Source organism: Meriones unguiculatus, chromosome 15, assembly GCF_030254825.1.
Source record: "Meriones unguiculatus strain TT.TT164.6M chromosome 15, Bangor_MerUng_6.1, whole genome shotgun sequence".
Lineage (NCBI taxonomy): Eukaryota > Metazoa > Chordata > Mammalia > Rodentia > Muridae > Meriones > Meriones unguiculatus.
This window is the reverse complement of record NC_083362.1, coordinates 53951439-53976402: the sequence shown is the minus strand read 5'-3', so window position 1 is coordinate 53976402 and position 24964 is coordinate 53951439. Positions and strand designations below refer to the sequence as shown.

Here is a 24964-nt window from a genome sequence, read left to right as displayed (position 1 = left end):
AAACCCTCAAGTTTGTCATGTCTGTCAGATCTCTTTTCCGTATAATGTAGTGTAGGTGTCAGGGGTTAGGACCTGGTATCTTTGGGATGGCAGGGAATATTATCTAATATAAAAAGCATTTTTAAGGGCTGTGGGGTATGAAAATACAAGGATCACGTACAATGATGTAACATGAATTAATCATACACTGTTGTAGAGTATTAATGACAATTACAAGCCTATGCTTGAGCTGGTGGGATGCCTCCTGCCAAGCCTGATAATGTAAGTTCGATATCCTTTCGGGAGCCACGTGGTGGAAGAAAACTGACTCCCAAAAGTTGGCCTCTGACCTCTGTGGCATGCTTGTGCATGCGCACATGTGTGCGCTTATATAAATAAAAATGATCTTACAGAGCTGGGTGTGGTGCACACCATTAAACCAGAGACAGGTGAATCTCTGGTTGACAAGCAAGTTCCAGGGCAGCCAGAGCTACATAACAGAGAGACCCTGTCTTAAAAACAGAAAACACAACCAAAAAGTTTTCTGATAGAAAAATACTAGATATTAAGATCAAAATCATGTTTCTAATTTTATTTAAAAATTACATATGTGTGTTTGTATGCATTGAAAATATAGGAAGGGTATATTTAAGAATGTTCATACAGGCGATAAGTTATTTTTGAAGACCAGGTCTCATTGTACACACTTAAAATCCTGGTGCTTGTGAGACTGAGGCAGGAGGATCTTTAGTTTGAGGTCAGACTGGGCGATGTAGTTAGTTCCAGGACAGCCCAAGTTACATATTAAATCTTATCTCAAAAGACCAAAAGTAAATAAATAATTTTCTCCTTTGAATACTGTTATTTTGTAAATATTTTTATTTTTTTTAAGATTTATTTATTATGTATAGTGTTTTGTCTGCATGTACACTTGCAGGCCAGAAGAGGGCACCAAATCTCACTATAGATGCTTATGAGCCACCACCATGTGGTTCCTGGGAATTGAACTCAGGACCTTGAGAAGAGCAGCCAGTGCTCTTATCCGCTGAGCCATCTCTCCAGCCCTTATTTTTATTTTTTAATCAAGTGTAAATATGTGTGGGTAGGTGTGTACATGTGAATTTAAATTCCCACAGGGTCAGAAGAAGGCATTGGGGTCCCTTGGAAGCTGGCTCTACAGGTGGTTTTGAGCCACCTGATATTAATGCTGGGAACCAAATTTGGGTCCTTTGGAAGAACAGTAAGTGCTCTTCACCACTGAGCCGTCTCTCCAGCCCCTTTTCATACTTTAAGTACAAGTATCCATAAAGATACACTCTGGTTTGTTAGGAGGACAGCAGTTGAAAGATGTTTTAACTTTTTTTTTAAATTTGTTTTATGTATATGACTATTTTGCCTATATGTATGTATGTGTACCATGTGTCTGACAGGTACCCATGGAAGTGAGAGGAGGGCATTGGAACTGGACTTAGTGGATCCCTGTGAGCCACCATGTGGGTTCTGAGGAGCTGACCTGGGTCCTCTGTAAGAGCAGCAAGGGCTCTTAACTACTGAGCCATCCCTCCGGCCCCTGTTTTTTTTTTTTTTAATTAAATTTTTATTTTTTTTTATATTAATTACAGTTTATTCACTTTGTATCCCAGCTGTAGCCCTCTCCCTCATTCCCTCCCAATCCCAGACTCCCTCCCACATCTCCCATGCCCCTCAGTGGACTTCCAAGTCCACTGATAGGGAAGGTTCTCCTCCCCTTCCATCTGACTCTTGCTTACCCTGTTTTTAAAACACTCACATTGTTGATGAGAAGACAGTGTTAGGAACCAATAGAAGTAAAGGCAGGAAAGTATAGCTGCTGTTGGCTTCTTTGTTGGTTCTTCTCCACCTCTTTTCTTCCATCCTTTCAACCCCCAACAATAGATAACGAGCGAAAACAAGATAGAGAGGAAAGAAAAGAGATCCCTGAATAAAGTCATGGGTCAGAAAGGGGGCAAAGTTTCCTGCTGATCAGGAACATAGCGTTCCTTGGGGCAAGTTTAATCTTCGCCATCAGGATATCTTAATTCTTTGTATTTTTCTTTGCACACAGCTGCTTAAAAAAACCACAACCAACAACGAACCAACAACCCCCCTGAACGACCAATAACCACCCACCGCACCTATCAGGGCCCTAGTATTTACATACCCTCTGAAAAGTTCCCAGAATTCCTAACATCACACAATTGCAGAAACTGTCTGCAGCTGGCAAAACCACGCCTCTGCTGGAGCACGAGGCAAATCATGGTCAACTGCTGTGAAGCAGCCCCTTATCCCCAAACCTGACATTCAAACAAAAACATATTCTTACAGTGTTTCTGTGTTTTCTAAAGAAACCAAACTTTCGCAGTTATCAATACAGGTAAGTACATGGTGATTCATAACTTTAGGGAGATAGCAAGCCTTGAAATGAAATGTCATCAGTTTAGTTTGGAGTTCTTAAATATAGTTGGGCTTCTGTGAATTACGTACAGTCTGGCTAGTTTTATTTAAAGTTTGTGTATTCATTCATGTAAGATCTTTACAATATATTAATTATTTTTAGTGTAATTCTGGGCACATTCCTAATAGGATTTTTAATATATGCTGTTCTATACAATAGCTTTTGTGTAATTTGATGTTTACCAATTGATTGATGTTTGTTTTCCATTATAGTGACTTACAAGGAGTAAGAACAAATGCCAAAAAATCTGGGAGTGATTGGATTCTCAATGGAAGCAAGGTTTGTGAAAAGAGAGGGCAGGGGTGGCTTCTCTCTCTAAGCAGGCCATGGGTACCAGTGTCTCAAAACTATACCAACAAGTACGTAGTTGATGATATGATCAACCTAAGGGCTTGTTTAATACAGGAATTGTTGCAGAGTCTTGAGGATAGTAAGAGGTTTACAGTTTTTATATGGCAGAATCTGTAGCTAACCTCTTCTGTGTTTCCTGTTGGGCTTGACCCTCCACAAATACTGCGAATGTGCTTTTAGCTTCCAAGTGACTCTTGACAGACAGAAGGGGAGGGAGGGGGAGGAGATCGTTGCTCCAAAGTGGGACAAACGATTGTGAGCTTGCTGCTGCTGAATAGTTGGGTGAAGGAGGTTAAGAGCACTTGCTGTGAAAGTGTGAGGACCGGGACATGGATCATAGCACCCACATAAAAAGATGTGGTTTTATACAGACCGTTATCCCAGCACCGAAGGGGACAGAAACAAGAGGATCAGCGGGGCTTGCTAGCTACTAGCCTAAGTGAAAAATGGAAGCCTCAGGTTTAAGGAAAGAAGACCCTGCCTTAAAATAACAAGGTGGAGAGTGATAGAGGAGGATACCTCACACACATATATATACAAACAAGTAAGTAAATTTTATTAAAAAAAAAAGATTAGGAGGAAGATGGGGAGATGTCTCAATAGTTAAGAATATTGGCCGTTCTTCTGGAGGACCAAGGTTCCATGACCAGCACCCATGTGCTGGCTTCTAACTGGCTGTAAGTCCTTACTTACTTCCTTCTGAGGCCCTCTTCTGGCTGCCATGGGTACTCTATGCATGTGCACAGGCATACAAGCCCGCAAAACCACCTACGCATATTATATAATAATAAGATGAAAAAATGATTGGGAGGAAAGATTTCAAACATGTATCAGAAAGGGTTTCAGGAAAACTTAAGAGATGAAAGGGCAGGCGATAGGGTTCAAGAGCCCTCCAGTACTTCTGAGAATTGGCTTATTGATACCCTTGGAGAGCTCCTCAGACAGGTTCAGGAGGCTCAAGAGCAAACATATCCTGGAGAAGAAATGTTCCAGCTGACTAAATGTTAAGGAGAGATATTTCTTTCTTTCTTTCTTTCTTTCTTTTTTTTTTTTTTTTGTTAAAAAGGGGGGGTGTTGTTTGTGGATGAGTTTTCTTATTTGGTTGCTTTTTTTTGGTGCAAGGATTTGAGCACATGGTTTCTTACGTGCTAAATTTTATTCTTTGGGTCAGGGGAGCTTTGTAATTATTTGGGCTGCTCTTTTGTTTGAGATATAGGGTCTTGCTATGGAGCACAGGATGACTTTCAATTCATGATTTTCCTGTGTTATCTAACCATGAGCTGGCGTTACAAGCATATACAGCCATATTGTATTTACTTTATTCAATTTTTTTTTAAATTTCCCATTTGCTTTAAGCTAATGTGTTTATATTTACAAAATCGAATAATATTGTAGAACTGTCAGGTTTCTAAAAATCTGATTTTTATGCTATCAATGTCTAAGTAACAGTTTGTTTTCTGACATCGGTCATTCCTGTACAGGAAAAATAGTAGCTGTGGTGTCAAATAAATTTGGGAAAATGTGGAGAACTTCTCATTCTTTGATATGCAGTGTGCATTGTGACCCTCCAAGAGCCGAAGACACTGTATCTTCTATCGTAGGAAATTTCCTTCTACAGACTGTCACGAAGCACTGACATCATTCAAACACACTTTAGGAAGCAGTTACCTAAGTGTTGTGGAAATGGCTCACTGGTACCATATGGGCCTAGTATGTGCAAAGCCCTGGCTTTGATCCTGTAAAAAACAAAGCAGCTCATCTCAGCCTGCCGCGGTTATGAATTTATGGTGCATTCGGAGTACTTAACTCACTGTGGAAGACCGAGAAGAATTTTAGATGACGCGCTAATTAGATGACGTGCTACTTGAGCTTAGTCCAAGATGAGTAGGATTGAGTTTGTCAGAGTCAGACAGGGCCTGCATGGTGGAGGGAATGCGATTTTCAGAGACTCATAGAACCTGAAGGGTTTGGAATGTTTGAGGCAAGCGCTTCAGCAGGAAGTAGAAGCGATATAGGATGAGAGACAAGGCAGGAGGTGTCAGCTACCATCTTTTGTTAGCAGTTTTGTATGCTTGCTCAAAGCGGTAGGGTTTATCTGTAAGCCTAGCTGTTCCTAGGTGTTGGAGTGTGGACTTGGCATGATCAGATTGGCAGTTAGTCCCCTCGGAGAATGTGATGGGTGATGGAGTTTTAGTGAGAGCTGTCCTAGGACCTTGTGCAGGAACTGATGAGGGTTGGGGAAAAAGTTAGTGGCCAGGGTAGAAGAGGAAGTGAATCGACTCGAACAGTAAAAATGGACCAGAAAGAACAAACAATGCGGAGTTGAATGTGAAACAGATGACAGACGTCTGCTGAAGTAGAGGATAAGTTCATATTCGTTGTTGGATCACAGACCTGGGTGGGAAAGACAGGCTTTGCTCATGAGTCACTTTCTGGATTCCAGTAGACCGTATCAGGAAATGTGGCTTAGCTGGGCATGGAGGTACACTCCTGTACTCTCTTTATTCCCAGCACTCTGGAGGCTGAAGCAGAAGGGTTTTAAATTTCAAGCCAGCTTGGGCTACATCACAAGTTCAGGCCGGCGGATTAGTGAGATGCTGTCTCATAAAAACGAAGAAGAGACAGCCTTGGAGTCTCCGTGGGTGACTAAGCCACAGCGGTTGAGGTAGCCCAGGCAAGGTGCAGAATAAGGTGTCAGTTATTAATTGCTTTAGATCATCAGCTCATATTTCTTGTTTAGCTTGTTGTTTTCCCCCACCCCCACCCCCAACGCTTAACCATAATGCTTTCCTTATGTAGGCCATCTTGAAAGAAGTAGTCCCTCTTTACAAACAAAAACTGTCGTTTCAAAAACGGATCAGTCTAAGAGTACAGTTCCCATTGAAAACAAATTCCCTTTTTTCTATCTGTAACTCCCCTCCAGAATTCAGGTTGCCAAGTGAATGGGGGATTTGGTCTTATTGTAGAGACAAAATAGTTTCCTATTGCTGTTTATCGCGTGAGTAGTGGGGAGACGCGGACACTTCGGTATGGAAGCCCTGGAGACTCGTTGCTCTTTACTAGCCTCAGCAGTGCAGAGGCCGGCCTGTGTGTGCAGAGATGGGACATTTCTCCTGCTTGTTCTAGTCTTCTGGCATATGCTCCCCCATAGGAGCTTGCACATAGACCTGGATAGGGCCGAGCTTCATAGGATATTTGGAATTTTTTGCAGGTCTTCATCACTAATGGCTGGTTAAGTGACCTTGTGATCGTGGTGGCTGTTACCAACCGTGAGGCTCGCTCGCCTGCCCATGGCATTAGCCTCTTTCTGGTGGAAAATGGAATGAAAGGATTTATCAAGGGCCGGAAGCTACAGAAGATGGGAATGAAAGCCCAGGTAAGTCATGGCACCAATCAGATTCTGGTGGCTTATCCCGTGTGTTCTCAGTTGGAGAGTCGACATACAGCGTGACTCGTGGCATCTTCCTGAGGTGACTGCAGGGCATGTTTTCAGAAAGGGCAGAGGAGACGTCTTTTTAGTCATGCCACCGTTTCTGCCACGCTCAACAATGGGAAGGAATCAGGGTGTTTGGAATACCTGCTTTAGAAATGGGAAAGTCAGCTGTATTGTAAGAAGCTGTCTGCTTGTGAAATTTAGAATGTTAATGAGATAATAACAGTACTTTGGTATATATTACCAGAAAACATGTTTTGTTTGCTCTGTGTAGGAAATTCTAACTTCCCAGGACCTAGATAGAGAACCAGACACCGCCAAAGCCTAAAAGGCAGTGTATTGCAGTGAGAAAGCCACAGATTGTGAAGTGAAATGGAATTAGATAAAACTCCCTGATTTATCGCTTACTACTTAATGTTCAGTCTCCAAATTCACTCCAGTTTGTTCTTTGTTTCTTCTTCAGTGGACGTTGTAAACGTTACTGGGTTACTGTAAATGAATGCGCTCATTCTCTGCTTGATCTGTGTTTCTTAGGACACGGCAGAACTATTCTTTGAAGATGTCCGATTGCCAGCTAGTGCCCTGCTAGGGGAAGAGAATAAAGGCTTCTACTACCTCATGCAAGAGCTCCCACAGGTATTAAATGCCTAAGGATGCCTTCTTCAGGCTAGGCACTTCCGGTCAGACACTGAGCGAAAACAGACTACAGACAGAGCCATGCATGTCGAGATACACACACGTCAATCTTGCCCCACAACAGTCACCTGAGTATAATTTAAAGTTGCATATGAACAAGTGGGACTGTTAGTGGCCGGATAAGTCAGTAACCGAACTCAGCCGGGTCCAACCAGAGTGTGAGAGCAGTAAGGAACATAGGTATTCTGTTTCTGTGGTTCTTCTTTAGGATGACTCTGGCCTCTCAAGTGAAGAACTTTTAGCTTTTTGTAACAAAACATCCCCGAGAACCTGTGGCAGGTTGAGTCAAAGGAAGACAGTGTTAAACAAGAAATGTTGCCGCCTTGCAGTCTTTGAGCCTGTGCTTTGAGAACGGCGTTGCCTCGTCATTGACATGTTGTGCTATAAGTATGTCGCGACTAGGGCACCAGCAAATGTGAAAGGGAAAAAAGCTAGTGGGTCCAGTAGGAAAGTAGAATACAGAAATCCGCAGCATGGTGGGATTTGATGACGAAAGCTAGTTTGACACCAGTTGGTAGGATTTGAACCGTGTACTTGGGATGTTGGACACAGATACACTGTTCTGTAATGGATACAATGAGGCGAAAGAGTCAACTGTGGGAGTTCGTTACATCTGTGTGGTAAAGACAGTATGGATAAAAAGCATCTTCGTGTTGATCTTAGATACGATACAATAACCACAGATGTCTGTGGGAGCCTTTTCTTCAAGCTAAGAAGTTAAAAGTTAATCTTTAGTAGTTGTTATAAAGATTATTTATGGGACTTACTGAAATGGTATGAAAATGGATTGTGTAATCATGCTTAACATAATTTTGGGGCTCTAGGAAAGGCTGCTAATTGCTGATTTAGCAATCTCTGCCTGTGAGTTCATGTTTGAAGAGACCAGGAACTACGTGAAGCAAAGAAAAGCTTTTGGGAAAACAGTCGCACACATCCAGGTAAGCTTGTCCTCACAGCTATGTGTTTGTTGCTCATCAAGGCAGTCACCTCGGCTGGTTCAGGGTGAAATGTTAGTTAAGCGTAATTTTGGTGCAACGCCATTTTAGAAACATGAAAGTGGATGAGATACGGAAGGGGAGAGGAAAGGGTAGAAATGTTAAGAAGAGTGTCGAGGGCAGAGCCTGGAGAAAACTGTAAGATTTGAAGGTGACGTAGAGAAGGAAGGTCTGCCAGAAGCAGGGGATGAAAGGAGAGAAAAGGCAGCTCGGGAGAGGCTTGTCACAGAAGCCATCAGGGAAGACTTCAGCAGGAGGGCGTGGCATCCGAGTTTGGACTCCTAGTTTCCAGGGTGAACCATACAGTCACCATGTTAGATACTCTTGCCAGCAGACTTAGGGGGCGTTAAGTGTGAGCGTTTTTAAGTAGAGTGATCGTGGCTGAGCGGCTTTGTGGATGGAAAGGTAGAAATGGAACCTCTTGGTGTCATCGCAGAAACAGCCTTGTAGCATTATGGTCAAGTGCAGCTTATGTCCTCGCACAGCTCCTGAAATCCCCACAGTCAAGGCAGGTTGTGTTCTGGAACAAATATTTTCTGTTTGTAAATTTTACAAATTCACTCGACACACAATTTACTGTAAAATCTTACTGCTGGAAAGTCTTGAAGCTTGTAAGACTTGTGCTTATTCACAAATAGAAATATTTTTATTTATGAATAATAGTTGAGATCTACCTTGTTTGATTACTGTAAGGATTTTATGGGACAGTGCATTTTGCCTCCATGGGCACACACACACACACATATGAACTCTGCACACATGTATGTACATATGCACACACTAATAATAACATAAATCTTTAAGAATATGCTACTCAGACTGCCTGAATGATTCACAAAGCATGGAATTAGACATTTCATCATAAATGAAGTAGCAATTGATCTGTACTGTTGTTCCATAAAAGAAAAGGGTTTCTTTCAAATGCAGTCCTGGGGCTGATGTGATGGCTCAGTGGGTAAAAGTACTTGCCACACCAAGCCTGATGACCTGAGTTTGAGTCCCAGAACCCACAAGGTAGAAGGACAGACCCGACTCCTGAAAGTTGTGACCTCAACTCAGGCACTGTGGTGTGTTTCTGCCGCCACACATGTATGTGTACATACATCCACAAGAAATAAATGCATATAATTTAAAATGTAGTCATCAGTGATAGACTGCATATATGACCTGTGATGGGAAGCTGATAACGTGGTAGCTCAGTGCATGATGGTGGAGACACTGGTGTTAAGTAGTGTGTCAGTCATGCGTACAAGTAGGCAGCATTTAATATTGATCATACATTTATTACTTACACACTATGCTGTACCCATTGTCATAGGCTATATTACTTCTTTGATTAAATGAAGTTTACATGAAGCTAATATGTTATGGCAGCAGAATCCTCAGACATCTTATGTTCGCCACATCCCTTGCCTGTCAGGATGCTTCGCCAAAGCATCCTGTACCGTCTAGGTTTATGAGGGTACGGTGTGGTTCACCGTACCGTCTAGGTTTATGAGGGTACGGTGTGGTTCACACAATGGTGAAATTGTTTAATAGCCTATTACTCAAAATGGTTCACCTTGTTCAGCAAGTACTGTACTTCACGACTGTACTTCATCTTCATAGCAAAAGGATAAGTAGGTGTGCACTTGTCTTTCAAAGCATGTGCTGCTATTTGTTGCCTTCCTACAAAACAAAAGCTTACCAGCTTTTCAGTAGGTGGCAGTAATGAGCTTTAGAGTCTGTGATTCTCAACCTGTGGGTCGAAACCCACTCAGGGACTTGACCGGCCCTTTCACAGGGGTCACATACCAAATATCCTGCATTTCAGATACTTACATGACGATAGATAGAAGTAGCAACGCAATTTTATGGGCACAGTCACAGCATGAGGAGCTGTGTCAAAGGTGTGTGCAGCGTGTGCTGTGTGTGTTGTGTGTGCTGTGTGTGCGGAGAATGTGCGTGAATGTCTGAAGGTATGTGGACCAGAGATTTAATTTTAGTGTTTCCCTCCATGGCTTTCCAGCTCATGTTTTGAAGCAGGATTTCTTACTGAATCTGGTACTATTTTGGCTAAACTGGACGACCAGTAAATCCCGGCAATCCACCTGCCTTTGCACTCCACTATGTGGTGTGTGTGTGTGTGTGTGTGTGTGTTTTGGGGGAGGGGGAGTTTACAAGAACATACTAGCACACCAGGCTTTCACGTGAGAGCTTGGAATCTAAACTCAGGTCCTCATGCTAATGTTTCTATTGCTTTACGGACTGAGTTACCTCACCCGCTCCCTACAGCTTCATAGGTTCATGCAAAGTATTTTTTTTTTAATGCAAAGTAGTGCTGTTTTTTTAGTAAGCATATTTTAAGATTTTTTTTCAATTTTTAAAATAAGTTTGAATAATATGTTCATTTCAAGTTAGAAATGCAGGCAGAGAAGGCAGGTGATGTATACCTGTTCTAGAGCTGGCTACATGGTGGTTTCAGACTTCTTAACTGAAATACATGACCTGTACATACCACATTATACTTGGCTAAATGCCAGTTTAGCATAATTATGTTTCCTTTCTTTTTTTATAATTTTTGACTGTTGAACATTTTGGCTTTTGTTGCCCACTTGGGTGTATGTCAAAAATTTACACTAGAGTATTACTATAATCATAGAGCAGGAGTTATGGGTAATAACATGGCTCATGATTTATCCTGAAATAGCTGATAAAATAGTATGATTCAAATAATAATAACAGTGATAATGTTAGATGATAATAGTAACAATGATGATATTCATCAGTTATTAACTTCTTTCCATGTCTCAGATGCTGTATTTAATGCAGTTCTATCTTGTTGCTTATAATTGTATATTACAGTTATTACAATTATCTTCATTTATTTCCTAAAGTAGTTAAGGCAGAGAGGTTAAATAACCAAACTAAAATTACTCAGATGTTTTATGTCTAGGCCTTACATTCTTTTAAAAAAATTATCATATGTCTATGGATGTTTGTCTGCATATGTGCGCCATGTATGTCCTGTGCGTGGTGCCCAGGGAGGCCGGAAAAGGGCATCAGACCCCCTAGAACTGGAGTTAACAGATGTTTGTGGGCCACCGTGTGGGTGCTGGGAATTGACCTTGGGTCCTCTGGAAGAGCAATCAGTGCGTTTCGCTGCAGAGCTATCTCTCCAGCCATGGAATCTTCATTCTGTGTTACTGTGTTGACTTTGAACAGGGTCTCAGTGTCTCACTGTACCCCTGGCTAACCTGGAATTTGCGCTGTAGACTGGCTGTCCTTGAACTCTGAGAGATCCACCTGCATCTGCGTCCCACGTGCTGGGATTAAAGACTTGTACCACTATGCCTGGCTAGAGCCTACATTTTAATCATCCCAGTGTTTAAAGTGGAAGGTTGGTTTTTTTTTTTTTTTTTCCTTCATTTTCTGTTTTCTTCACCTTTGGGTAGTGAAGTGAAGGTGGAATGTATTCTTTCCTAACTAGAGTGCTCAATCATTTTCTATGTGGTATATACTGCTGATTTTAAAGACATATACTGTTTGGGAGAAAAATAGGAAAAGGGGAAAAAAATGTCTTTTTCTTCACGGTCTTCAAACAGAACCTATCTAGTTCCTACTTGAATATGACATTAAATAACAGTAATATTAGAGAACAAACTGAGTTTGTTTTTTTAATAGTTATGTCATAATATATGCTAGTAATAACTCGCAGTTTTGCTTTAATGACTACTTGGCTTGCTAACTATTCCAAGGTGCCTTCAAATCATAAAGTTCCAAGATGAATGTCATTCATTGCTTAACTTTAAAAAAAAAAACAACCTTTTTTCTTGTTTTTTTGAGACATGGTTTCTCTGTGTATAGCCTTGGCTGTCCTGGAACTCATTCAGTAGACCAGACTGGCCTTGAATTCATAGAGATCTGCCTGCCACTGCCTCTCGAGTGCTGGTATTAAAGGTGCATTGCTTAATTTTTTTTAAGTTTTATTTATTTATTTTTAATTCCTTTACTCTATTCCCGTGTGTGTGGGGTGTGGGGTTATGTACACTCTTGACAAGTGTGTGGAGGTCAAAGAACAACTTGTGGGACTTGGTTATTTTTCTGCCATGTGGGTCTTACAGATTGCCTGCTGAGCCATCCACCTGACTCTCATTCAGAATGTTGAGAGATTTTATTCAGTCCACTTAGTCGCTTACAAAGATTTCTTTGAGTGTGTGTGTGTGTGTGTGTGAGAGAGAGAGAGAGAGAGCGAGACAGACACATAGACAGACAGAGACAGAGCAGATGGACAGACACAGAGACAGAGGCTCATAGAGTATGGGCTGCCTTTCCTTACCTCTGCTTCTCAAGTGCTGGCATTTCAGATTCCTGCCACTGTGCAAATGAGGTTTCTCCCTAAATTCGAGCTGCAGTTTTTACTGTTGGCAGATAACAGTAACCACTAAAGATACTCTGAGAGCATGTCGATCATTCCTGAAAAGCACCCTACCAGTAATGGGTGATGATGTGATCATTAGCAGCCATTCATGACACAGTGGGTTCAGAATGCAGGATGCTTCTCTGGTGAAGCACAAAGGCCAGTTCTGTTCACTAGCTCCTGGGTTCAGTGCCAAGAATATGTAAATATTTAATCTCTTTATCTTCAGACAGTAAATTCTGTACCCTTGGCGGCATTCGTTATTTTTAGACCTCTGAACCTAGCGGGTGTGCTGAAGGAAGAATTTTAAGTGAGTCCATTCTTGTCTGAGTTTTAACCTCAGCTTCTAGAAGCTCCCAGCATTCGTACAGAAAAGCTTTCATGTGAGAGAGAGCTTGATCTTTTGACATTCTAGATAGCACATAAAGCCTCATATGTAACATCATACAAGGGCAGCAATTCTTGAGAATTGACTGATTCCCCCTCCCGACCAGCTTCCCTTCCCACCCCATAAATGTTGTGGAATTAAGCCAGTGCTGGACTTAGAATTCAGGGTCAAGGGTCTTCAGTCTCTATAGGAAATTATTTAACTAATCTTCAGACTTTTTCTCTCTCTGTAAACTTGAATGTGTAAAGTGGGGACATGGAACTTTATGCCAATTAAAAGGTAGAGATTTGGCTAAAGGAAATACAGTTAGTAGAAAAGGAGATAGAAAAAATATGAACCTGCCAGCATGCTCCAAATTGGAGGCCAGGACTCACAGGGGGAAGCTAGGTGCTACCAGCCTTGCCAAGGCTTAGTTTCTGGATCATCAACTGCCACTTATACTTTCAAGAAGAGGGCAGGGCAAAACCTCTAGGCACTTGGGATTTTTGTTGATGTGTTTTGAGACAAGAGTTTCTTTGTGGAGCCTTGACTGTCCTGGAACTGGCTCTGTAGACCAGGCCTGCCTCAAACTCCAGGGACCTGCCTGCCTCTGCCACCTGTATTGGGATTAAAGTTGTGTGCCACGACTTCCCAGCTTGACACTTAGACTGGCATCAACACAATAGTTAATAAACCCATGAGGCGTCTGCCCCTCAAAGCTCCTAATCCACCCGACCCGCATCCAGAAAATACGCACATAAATTGCTGGCAATGATTATTATTAACGCCTGTAAATATTACAGTGGCATTATCTAGCCCGCTATCATAAACAATAAAAGACACTGACACCTGTTGCATTTTAAGTAAGCCTATTTCCTCTGGGCAGTGCAGATATTAACCTCCTAAACTGCCCTTTAGCTCCAGTCCCATAGCCTATGCTCTAATCATTCCTATCTGGCTACTTCCCACCCATAAATACTTGCATATCTTGCATATGCTTCTCATCTGGGCTGCTTTTCTCCATCCACATCAATGCAGCCTCGTGCTTTTCTCCACTACCCCCTGGTGGCTCTCCTTCTTTCTCCTCTCCTACCTGCCTTCTCTTTCTTCCCGTGATCCTCTACTCCTCCATGCCTGAGAAGCTTGGCCACACCTCCCTAACTTCTGCCCTGTCCAGACGTGTAGACATTTATTTACCAATTGGGGACATTTTGGAGACAATGATTACAAACACCATTTTGGGGTATGTGAGTGTCTTCTCATAAAAGATAGCAAGAGACCTCAGGGGGGCAAAATAATTAGCAGTCTAATACAAAGCACCAACACCTATACCATTGCCATCCGGCTCTCACCTGGTCCCACCATTGTTCTAGTCTAACTCTTTGATTTTCTTGCCATGAAAAATATTGAATTCGTACCTAGCCCTGCACTAGTCACACTGCATATTCAGTTTTATGCTTTGAAAATTGCCGTAGCCACAAGTATAAACGAAGATCTAACTGCCCCCGAGAAACTGTTCTCACAGCCTCCTTTGAGAACTCAAGCATGCCTTGGCCACAAAGGATGTCTCCTGCAGCCCACAGAAGAGTGATCAAAATTGTCTCTGTCGTAATTTCCTCAGAGAAGTTAGTGGCAGCTGGCCATAGATGGGCCTCAGACCTCAGTTAGAACAGGGCATGCATTTGGAGGTTCTGCCCAAGTCCAAGCCAGTTTCCTGAAGCAGGCTCAAGAGCTGGTACCAGCAAGAACAGATGTAGGCTGAAAGCTCAGGGTGCGAGAGCCAAGGGCCAAGAAACTAGAACTTGACAGAAGAGACGCCAACCAGGAACCGATGGGAATGGTCTGAATGGAATGATTTCCAAGCTCACTGATGGTTGTCTAAGGCAGCAGGAGAGGATAGATACACAATTATTCATGATTACACTTAGAAATAAGATCACTCAGAATTAGTAGGAGGCTACACAGGAGGCTGCAGAAGGATGGGAGAGGTTATGTTACTAACTTTGCCTACTGTTTCCATTGTTAGTACTGTGATTGTTAACCTGATACGTATTTGATGATGTGTATGTGATTAGATGAATCCATCTTGCCCCTCTATCCTGTTCTATTTAAGGCAAAGAGGCACAGTGGGGAGACGATTGTCCTTAATGTCATTAACACAGAGTAAATCCTGTTTAACCTCCAGAGAAAACGGGGTGATCCAGCAGCTGCGTGTGAAGGCTCCTACCACAAGATGGTGCTCAAACATTAGACCGTGATGTTCCTTAAGCAAGTTCCTTAAACCAGGACTGGTTGTTCACCTAGTTTTACGTCATTTGCTAAGAAGATGCAGGGTTTTTCATTTTTCGTGTCAGCTAGTGTTTTATTGGAAGAAAACCTCTGCAGTTCCACTTCTGTTTTGCTTTAAAGTTTTCATATTATGTAACCATTTGAGGCGCTGAGTGGAAACCTGTACCTTTAACATGCTCTTTTCCCTTTTCCTCTCAAGACTGTGCAGCATAAACTAGCAGAATTGAAAACAAACATTTGTGTAACTAGAGCCTTTGTGGACAGCTGTCTGCAGTTGCACGAAACAAAGCGTCTGGACTCTGCCTCAGCTTCCATGGCAAAATATTGGTATGCACACTACTAACTATAATTAAAATGTGGTGTTTGTTCAGACTTCTATGGAATCTTGCCAACTTTTAAACTCAACCTTGAAGGCATTAAAGGAGGAAGTCCGTGAGTGAAAAATAGCAGTAACAATTAAAAAAAAAATCAGAAAGTCCCATTGGATCTGTTTATAATAATGTCCTAAAAATTACTTGAGTTGGTATGTGCAAGTAAAATATTAAGAGCTTGAAGTAGGATCAGTGGGTACTTCAGTCAAGTAATAAGTTTACTTGAATTATCTAATTATACTATTGATATATTTATTTAGATATATATTCATATAATAATCAGATTATCTAAAGAATGGCAGCAAAGTGGGACAGAAAGAATAGAAGGTTAAAACTTGGGAGTCTTTTAGTGAGTCCTGTTTCCTTTAAACAACTCCAACTAAATTTAATTCTCTAGGGACAACTTTATGTATCTGTGATGTTTTTAGGTTGGATAGAATGAATGTGAGGTGATTTCCTGATTTAAGAATAATACTGAATTATGGACTGTCCGGCTAACATCCTATTGAGTTTAGAAAGGACTGCATTTGAATTAAGGATGATTAAAAAATGGTGTTAGAGGTGAGCTTGAGAATGGACCCCTGTATGGTTTCTATGTGTTTAAAGATGCAAGTGTAGCTAAAATCAGATTGTGGAATGGGAATTAATTTCCTTAAAGAAGAAGAACAGCAGCAGCAACAACAACAAAAATCTCATCTCACTCTCCCCAAAGCTGCCTAGAGAAATTCCCATTGTTATTTATTAACTCCATGTTTAATCCAGTCATTACTCTACAAGGGAAATACGCAGTATGGTGCTTTGTGTAATGATTTTATAATCATCAGATTATAAGATTAAGAAGGAATGTGAAGTTAACACAAACTTGCACTTTGGGGTTAGTGGAGATATTTTACATTTATGATAAGGTCTTTGGCATATAGGAAGAGGTATAAAGAATTTTAGGTAATTTTTGAAAGAGAATTTTGCACAGCTAATGGCCTTGTGCTTGAACATACTGGGCTTATGGATATAATGGTGCTGAATATTAAAAGATAGTTTAAATTTTGGGTAGTGGGAATGCTTTTTTTTTTTTTTTTCTAAGGTTTCATGCGTTGAGGCTGGCCTCCTACTCATACGTAACAAGGGCGGGCCTTGAACTTAATGAGTGTTGGGTTACAGGCATGCACTACCACCCAGTTCTATGTGGTAGGGGTTTGAACCTAATGATTTCTGAGTCCTCTACCAACCGAACTATCTTTTCTTTTTCTGCTTGTTATTTTGATCATTTAGGGCGTCTGAATTACAAAACAGCATAGCTTATGAATGTGTACAACTCCACGGAGGCTGGGGATACATGTGGGAGTACCCGATTGCAAAGTAAGTATGGTGGTTCCACGATCCTTTTCATGTCTTCCCCTTGCCCCGCCCCGCCCCGCCCCGCCCCGCCCCGCCCCGCCCCACCGCAGCTCTTCTCCCTTCCCTTCCCTTCCCTCATTACTTCCTTTCTCCTTTCCTCTCTTCTTCCCTCCTCTCTCTCTCTCTCTCTCTCTCTCTCTCTCTAATTCTTTCTTTTTTGGAGTTGAAGTCTTACTGTGTAACCCTGCCTGGCTAGGCTGGCCTCAGACTTACAGAGATCTGCCTGGCTCTGCCTAGAGTGCTGGGAAAAATGATAGGCTTCACCACACCCAGCCTATGAAGCTTTTCTTTCCATTTTAATAGTATTTTATGTGATTTTTTTAAAATTGAAAATAGATTTTTCCATACAATACATTCTGATTACGGTTTTCTGTTTTTGACCCCTCCCAGATATTTCCACTTCCGCATCCACCCAAATCCACAACCCTTTCTTTCTTGCTCTCATTGTGATGCTGTTCTTAAGGATATAAAGAAAGGAACTGTTTTTTTTTTTTTTTTTACTGTATATGCTAATACACAGGGAATATAGATCTAAAAATGTGCATTCTCAGTTAATATGTTTATGCAAATAGGAGTAGCTCCTCATTAGGGTTTTATTTAAAGAAAATAGTGAGTCCAGCATACTTTTAAATTTTATGTTCGGCTTTAAAAGAAATACCATTTTTAAAAAAATTCATTCCTTAATTTATTCATATTCTCTTTGTCTTTCTCTCTGTGTCTCTCTCTCTTACACACACACACACACACACACACACACACACACTCTCTCAATGTATTACTTTTCTTTATGGTGTGATAAAATACCCTGACAAATGCATGTGAAGGGAGCCTGTCGGTTGGAGGGCGGAGCCCACCAGAGTGGGGAAGTTCTGGCTGCAGGTTGGACCTGCAGTTTGGAAGCATTGAGTGAAGACGCTGCTGCTCAGTGGACAGCCTCCTTTTGATGCAGTCCAGGACCCAAGCCTAGGGAATGGTGCCGCCTTGCTTTGGAGTGAGTCTCCCACCTCAGTTAACCCAAACAAGACAATCTCTTAAGCAAAGGCTGACCGAATCTAGATAACCTCTCGTGATTATACCTGGAAGCTTGTGTCTTAGGTTTTCCAGATCTTGTCAAGTTGATAATCAGGACTGGCCATCATAGGAACTGAAACCAGGGCTGTGCATGTGTTGGGAAAGCAAAGTTTCCCACTGACCACCATCCCTAGCTACTTAAAAAACCAACCGAACAAAAATAGCAGTGTAGACGATCTGCTTGCATAATAGAAGTATTAACATATCATGCCTTAAGTATTTATTTTGCTTGGAGAATAAAAGTTTTTTTAATGGAATTTTTATGATGTTTCTTTTTATTGGGTCAGACATGAATTTCCTCAGATCAAACAGTAACAGTTGCAGTGGCGTGTTGTCTTCCTCCATGTCTCCCTTCTTCATTGTTCCTTCTCCTTCTCCTAAGGCCTTGCCTCTCCTTCACTTTTCCTTACCACCTTAGGAAAAAATATTGGTCCCTCTTACTTGATGGTATATTTAGCTTGTAAAAATTGCCCAAGGAAATTTTTGATAAATACTGATACATACCCACTTTAATTCTGAATCTGAGAGTAGGAATGCGATAGGCTTCTAAAAACATTCCCTAATTTTTACCCAGATGCCTTTGCATAGTTAGAAAAACTACCAAATAAATGCCTGTTCACATTGTTAGCCTGATACATCCGAGTTCCTCATCCTCACAAGCCTAACTGGAGATGTTTTATGTGCTTCTACTCTTTACTGAGGAACGTGAACTTTTTATTGCCATTTCATTAAGAGCAGAAGTTCCTGTGCTGGTATAACCTGCTAATTCTATTGTTACCACGAAGCGTAAAAGTGTTAGCTACTGGGTACATGTCATTCATAACTTTATAAAACTTGTCATCAATCAAGTGTTTTCTGTCTTTGAGAGAATATAAACATGAAACTGATTTTTAAAAAACTAATCATTTGACTTAGACTTTGGCATATCCTCTCAGAACTACTTCAAATAGACCTTAATCACATGCAGAGCTTCCCTCTTAAACCTTGGGTAGCCATGAAGTAGAAGTGAGCTTTTGGGTTATGCTAGCCCAAAGGTTCTCATCACTGGAATTTTTCCATCTTATTTATGAGAGGGCTTTGGAAATGAAATTATAACAGATGTTTATGTCTGTGTGTGTAAGCTCTTTTAACAGCTGTGACTGGGGAAGTAGGCATGTATTGGGTGTCTGAGGTGCTTAGGCATTCTAAGAAAGAGATGCTAACCTAAGAGGGCTCCCTACCCTGAGAATAAGGTTAGAGTATGGCATGAGCTGGGGCATCTGCTTTCTTAGAGTTCATTGCTTTAAGTCAGTACCAAGAAAACTTGTGGATTGTTGGCTTACAGTTTCTGCTTCTAGCTCGGGAGACTTGAACTCCTTGAAGAAATAATAATTACCCATTCTTGGCTGGCTTGCCAGTTCAAAGAGTATGTGAATCTTTATTAGCTCTTTCTGTCCCCAAAGATGTAGGAAATCCTGATATCACAAAATCCATTTACAAAGTAGACAGTATGTGGCTACAATATGCAGACTTTGATTTAAGGAGAACATGCAAAACGTGATTCTTATACCTGCCAGGGTAAGCTATGTTGGTTAGTGTGGGGAGGAGGAGAAAAAGAGATAGGTAATTTATTGAGTCTAGGGTTCTATGGTGAAGAGGCATTTTATTCCCTTTTATAATTTTCAGATAGCTAATTCTTGGCATGTGAACTGATTTGAGTGTTATTCGTTAGGTTTAGCTTCAGACCCTTAAATATGTCTTAGCTGTTGTAGGTGGAGAAGCTTGGACCAAGAACTTGACTGCAGTTAAACATTTCTCTGCTGCCTTTCTCTGTTAATCTTAGTGAATTTAATTAGTAACTTATGAAAGGTCTACTGGTCTGTCATTACATATCCTGGTAGAACTCCGTTAATGTGAAAAATAAATATCCAACCCAGCTCAAAAATGTCTGATCGCTCAGGTAAGCTGGAATGCCAGGAAGTCTTCCAAAGATACCAGTGCTTGGTTTTGTAGAGAACACCGACCTCTTCTTGGGGCTGGGGGTGGGGTTTATATATTTCAGAAAACACTGAGGAGTCCTAATAGCCTTCACCGTGCAGTTCATCACATAGGTAACCATTAAGTGAGGGTCCACGAACCTGCAGGATACCCTGGTGGATGTGGAAAAGTTCGGCTCATATTCTGAGAAATTAGCTCATTTTATCTTAGGAATTAAATAACTAAAGCCCTACCTTTATAGTTGAGAAAGGCTTTAAAAAAAAAAAATTTCCTGCCATGGAAAGTGCAGTACTCAATAACTAGTTTCACAGGACAGGACTAGGACAATGAAAGTATTGTGACCTAATAAAAGTTTTCTTGCCAGAGAGGCGAGACGCCTACATTCTTGTTCCAGCCTGACAGTTATCTATTATGTCACCAGTGAATGGTAATCATTAATTAGCAAATGCATCAGCCACTCTGAAACTTTTTTTTTCTTAAACCTGCAGAGCAGTAATATTTATCCTCCTGGATCCCAGAGGGCAAAGGGAAGGGAGAAAGGGTAAAAACAGTTACCTGGCTACTCTCATAGCTGTCAAAATGAGTCCTTGGACTCCTCAGACTGGGCCTGTGGCTCAGTGGCTCACCTGTCAAGATCCTGAGTCCAGTCCCTGTATTATTAGTGGCACTCCTCTCCTCTCCCAGCACCAGAAAACAGAAGTGTGAGAGCCCGGCTCTTCATGTCCGTGTAGGTCTCAGTGGGCACAGCCCCTTAGGATTTAATCCCAGCGATGACAAGAGTGACTATTAATCATTTCCCCCGAATAAGCTACTTGTTAACTTTTTGGGAAAAAAAAATAACATTTTGAAATATTAGGTGGTGGTTGTAGTGATGATGTTGAAAGGAGTGTCTGAAAATAAGTAATTTATTTATTTTTCCTTAAGGTCAGTGGATTTCAACTTTCTGGGGAGACAAAAAGACAAGACACTAAGATGTTTCATGCATTCCTAAATGTAGACATTTGGCTTGCTCTTATATACATGTAGCTTTCCAAAATTATGTCAGTTTACCTAAGTGTTATGTTGAATTTTAATGTCTTAATGGCTTCCACTATACCAACCTAATATGAATGCTGTGCAAGAATAAAATAATCAGTTATTTATAAGGATCTCTTACTGCTGAGAGTTTGTTAACTAAAAAGTAGTTATCTGGAAAGATGGGATTTAAATTTTCTACCATGTTTATATGAATTCAACCCTCTTCTAATTTATCTAGGGCTTATGTGGATGCTCGGGTTCAGCCCATCTACGGTGGTACCAACGAAATAATGAAAGAGCTGATTGCAAGACAGATCGTCAGTGACAGCTAGACATCTGCCTGCATCCTGGAATCCTATTACCTACAGCTAATCTGGATTCAAATCTACTTGAGATAAAGTATAACCTGCAAAGGGGGGAAAGAGTAAAGCTGTTTTTATGTATGATTGCTACAGAGAAAGAAATAAAATATAAAGTTAACACAGGGGAAAGAAAAATTTTTGAATACAGGAGGAGTGTAAAGTGAAAGGTTTAACCTTTTTTAAATATATATACAGAGAATGTTGAAAATTTTCTAACTCGAGCCTTAATGTCTTGTCTTTCAAAATCTGAAGAGCATGGATTGCTTTAATTCTTAAAGTTGAGACAAATAATTTTATATTCTTATAACACTAATAATATAGACTTTGGAAAGGAAAAATAATTATAAATTCCATAAAGTCATTTCAGCTACATTTTGCTCCAAATTCCCTAGAACATTGGTTTTTACTATACTACCACCAATCCCGTGTTTTTAAGTAATGAATAGAAAACCCTTTCTTCGGAAAAAATGGACTGTACTGTATATAATACACATAGAGGCTGTTACGTATCAGTTAAAAATAAAGTAGGACTTAAAAATAAAAAAGCTTGTAGAGTGTGTGTGAGGGGCTGAAGAATGAGAACGCGCTCTGCTGATGGGAAAATGCAGAGTTTCTTAGATAAGACACATGGGCTTTCAGCAGAGCCAATCCTAGTTTAAGTAGGAAAACTCAGTAATCCATCATCCTTAAATTCAAGATGTTTGGTAGATATCAAAGGAAAGGCTTTCTTTTTTTTTTTTTCAACAGTGTGATTTATTTATATTTATTAAATACTGTGCATCTTCCATAAACTAGTCTATTAAAAATGTTGGAAAGCAAGCTTGGAATATCCCTAGCACAAACAAGTAGAATATAGAGTGAAAATTTCAACTAAGACTAATAAGAGAATTATTATTTTGAATAAACATTTAAAATAGGAGTGTGGGAAAATCATTGAGACTTAAGCAATCATTATGAAAAATAAACTCATTTAGACATTTCAGTACTTTGATTTTTCGAGCACATAGTGGTAACACTGAAAAGGTTAAAAATGAAAATATATTCTTGTTCAACTTCAAAAAACTTAAACATTACTTTAGTCCTAGAAATGGGTATAGCAAATGGGAGATGGAATATTTCTGATATTCCTTTCCTCACGGCATACCACTTTGGGTTCCTGAACAGAACTTGGCATGGTTGCTGGCTTGACTCATTCTATATACATTTAGTAAAGTAAAAAGGGTTGAAATTTGTTATTTATCTGTTGAGAAAACTCCCATTTTGTAGTCTTGGTTGATATCGGAAAGGTACACAGACCAGGCTGGCCTGGAACTCACAGTGATCCTCCTGCCTCCGCCTCCCCTCCCAAGCGCAGGACTAAAGGCGTGTGCCACTCTGCTAGGCTTCAAGTCTTTAAAAAATAATAATAATAAGGTTTCATTTATTTTTAATTATATCTTTGTGTGAGTGAATATGGGCATGTCACCACAGGTGCCAACAGAGATCAGAATAGGGTGTTGGATCCTCTGGAGCTAAAGTTAAAGACAGCCATGAGTGCCCACCTCAGGTGCTGGGAACTGAACGTCAGCTCTCTGCCGGAAAAGTCAGCCATAGCCACCGAGTCTTCTCAGTACCTAGAGCGAATTCTTATTAAGTTTGCAGCTTGCACCTCCCTCCTGCCAACAGGAACTGTAAAGGCTTCACCAGAACTCTCTCTTACCCTTTCTGCCTCTTTAAGTCTACAGTGTAGAGATAGACAGACCTACTCTGCCTTTACGTCTTAGGCTTTATAACCTGTGTTAAAAAGAATTCAGGATGTGCTCCTCAGCCTCGGCTTTGGTGTTCATTTCCTAAACGGCTATTCTTTGTGTTTTGTTTGTGTGGCTTCGAGGAGTGTTCCCCGGGGAGGGAATTTATCATGCGAATCTCATGCAGCGCTGCTGAGTGCTCAAGAAACAATAAATAGTAACCACGCTCAAAAGAACGAGCTGGGCACGCAGAAGAAAGCCTCACTATGTAAATATTAATGAGAATTTAAAGGGTTAGTTTCATCTGGAGGCTAAGATTTTTTTTTTTTAGGATCAAAATTACTGCTTAAATACTCCACCCCCTTATTTCCTGATAGTGTCATTGAAAACTGCTTTGACTTGCTATTTTAAAATCTAAGCGCAAATCTTTACTAACCTCGTAATCTTAGCAACTTATTGCTGAAAGTATACAAATTCTAGATACTTTTTTTTTCATGCCAGGTTGTTTTTGGCCCATACAGCATTTATTTATTTGGAGTCATTGGGAAGATTTGACATTGAAATCGAAACCAACCGCAGGCCTGTGTCTACTGTTTCATAATAAATGTTGAAAAATACTACTCTTAAAATATTTTTTTCAAAAAAATTATGGAGAGCTACAAATGTACTAAAAATAGAGCATAGTCTAACCTCCAGTTCAACATTTGCAGTCAGTATCGTAGACTTTACCCCCTCTTTTGAGGGAGGTCCCAGATTCAGTGTTATTTCATACATGTACATACTCCAGAATACATATGGAGCATTTGTTTTTACATCTAGCCAGATTTCTGTTACCATACAGCAAAAACTTAAATTTAACATGTAATCCTGGGATCATGTCAAGTTCTCCTGGTTATACCCCGCCCTGCCCCCCCCCAAAAAAAATGCCGTTTTTGTTTAGTTTGTTTAAAGTAGGATCTAGGCAAGACCTATGAGGTCTATTTGGGAGCTGAAGAGATGGTCCAGTGGTTAAGAACAGGCATTGCTCTCCTAGAGGACCAGCATTCCATTCTCAGCATCAAAGTCATATAATTCCAAACCACCTGTAACTTCAGCTTCATAGGATACAACACATTCTCTGGTCTACACAGACACAGACAGACACATATACACACATACCCCAAGGAAAAAGAAACAGATTCCATTTGGTTTTCCTAAAACCCTTACATTTCTTGTATTTGAATTCCCCTATTTCTCCTCTCCATCTCTTTAACGTATACTTTTTCTTTTTTGTGCATATATTTTAAAGTTGCCCTTTGCAGCTCCAGAATTTTTATATATATCGATTTATGATTTCAGTTCTCATAGATTCATAGAGCTGTATCTACAACTAAGATACAGAACAGTTTCATCCCCCTGCCTCTAATGTCCTGGGGCTCTTTATAGTCATAGCTTCCCACACCTTCATAGTTCTGTCATTTTGAGACAATGATATAAGTGGAATTATACAGTATGTAACCTTTTAAGAATGTCTTAGAAAACTGCATTTAAGATTCCTTTTGCATGGATCAATAGCCTCCGCCTCTTTGGTGCTAAGCGGTGTCTCCACATGGGTATAGCACAGCTTATTTATTATTCATTCCCCTTTGCAAGGAGATCTTGGTTTAGGTTAAAGTTAAATCTAGCTCCTTGCTAAGGTTAACTTCCCAGCAGGGAATTGTTGGATTGCAGGTACGTTTAGCTTTCTAAAAACACTACAAACTGTTTTTCCAGATACCATTTACCTTCTAGTCATCCACATAAACGTTCCGATTGCTCTGAATATTAACCTTTTTTAACAGTGGTTTTATAAAAGGCATAATACTGATGCCTCATTGAAAAAAATTTTTATTAATTTTTATGTTATGTATGCGGATATTTTGTCTGCATATTTGTCTGTATATTCTGTGTGTGCCTGGTGGGCAAGGAGGCCAGAAGAGGGCATTTGATTTCCTAGAACTGGAGTTAGAGATGGGTGTGAGCTACCGTTCGGGTACTAGGAATGAAACTTTGCCGAGGCCACCTGCAGCAAGTCAGGTAGACT

At 40.6% G+C, this 24964-nt stretch overlaps 1 protein-coding gene across 1 annotated transcript in view; it reads left to right on the top strand.

Annotated features, from left to right (window-relative positions):
• The window catches only part of Acadl (acyl-CoA dehydrogenase long chain), a 30159-nt gene extending 8439 nt beyond the window's left edge, over positions 1-21720 (top strand). The window contains exons 5-11 of the mRNA XM_060368558.1: positions 2665-2731; positions 6015-6179; positions 6771-6872; positions 7757-7870; positions 15182-15309; positions 16623-16709; positions 21052-21720. Coding sequence (XP_060224541.1) covers positions 2665-2731; positions 6015-6179; positions 6771-6872; positions 7757-7870; positions 15182-15309; positions 16623-16709; positions 21052-21145 — 757 coding nt within the window. The 3' untranslated portion in view covers positions 21146-21720. The remainder of the gene's footprint in view (positions 1-2664; positions 2732-6014; positions 6180-6770; positions 6873-7756; positions 7871-15181; positions 15310-16622; positions 16710-21051) is intronic.
• The last annotated feature ends 3244 nt before the right edge of the window (positions 21721-24964 follow it).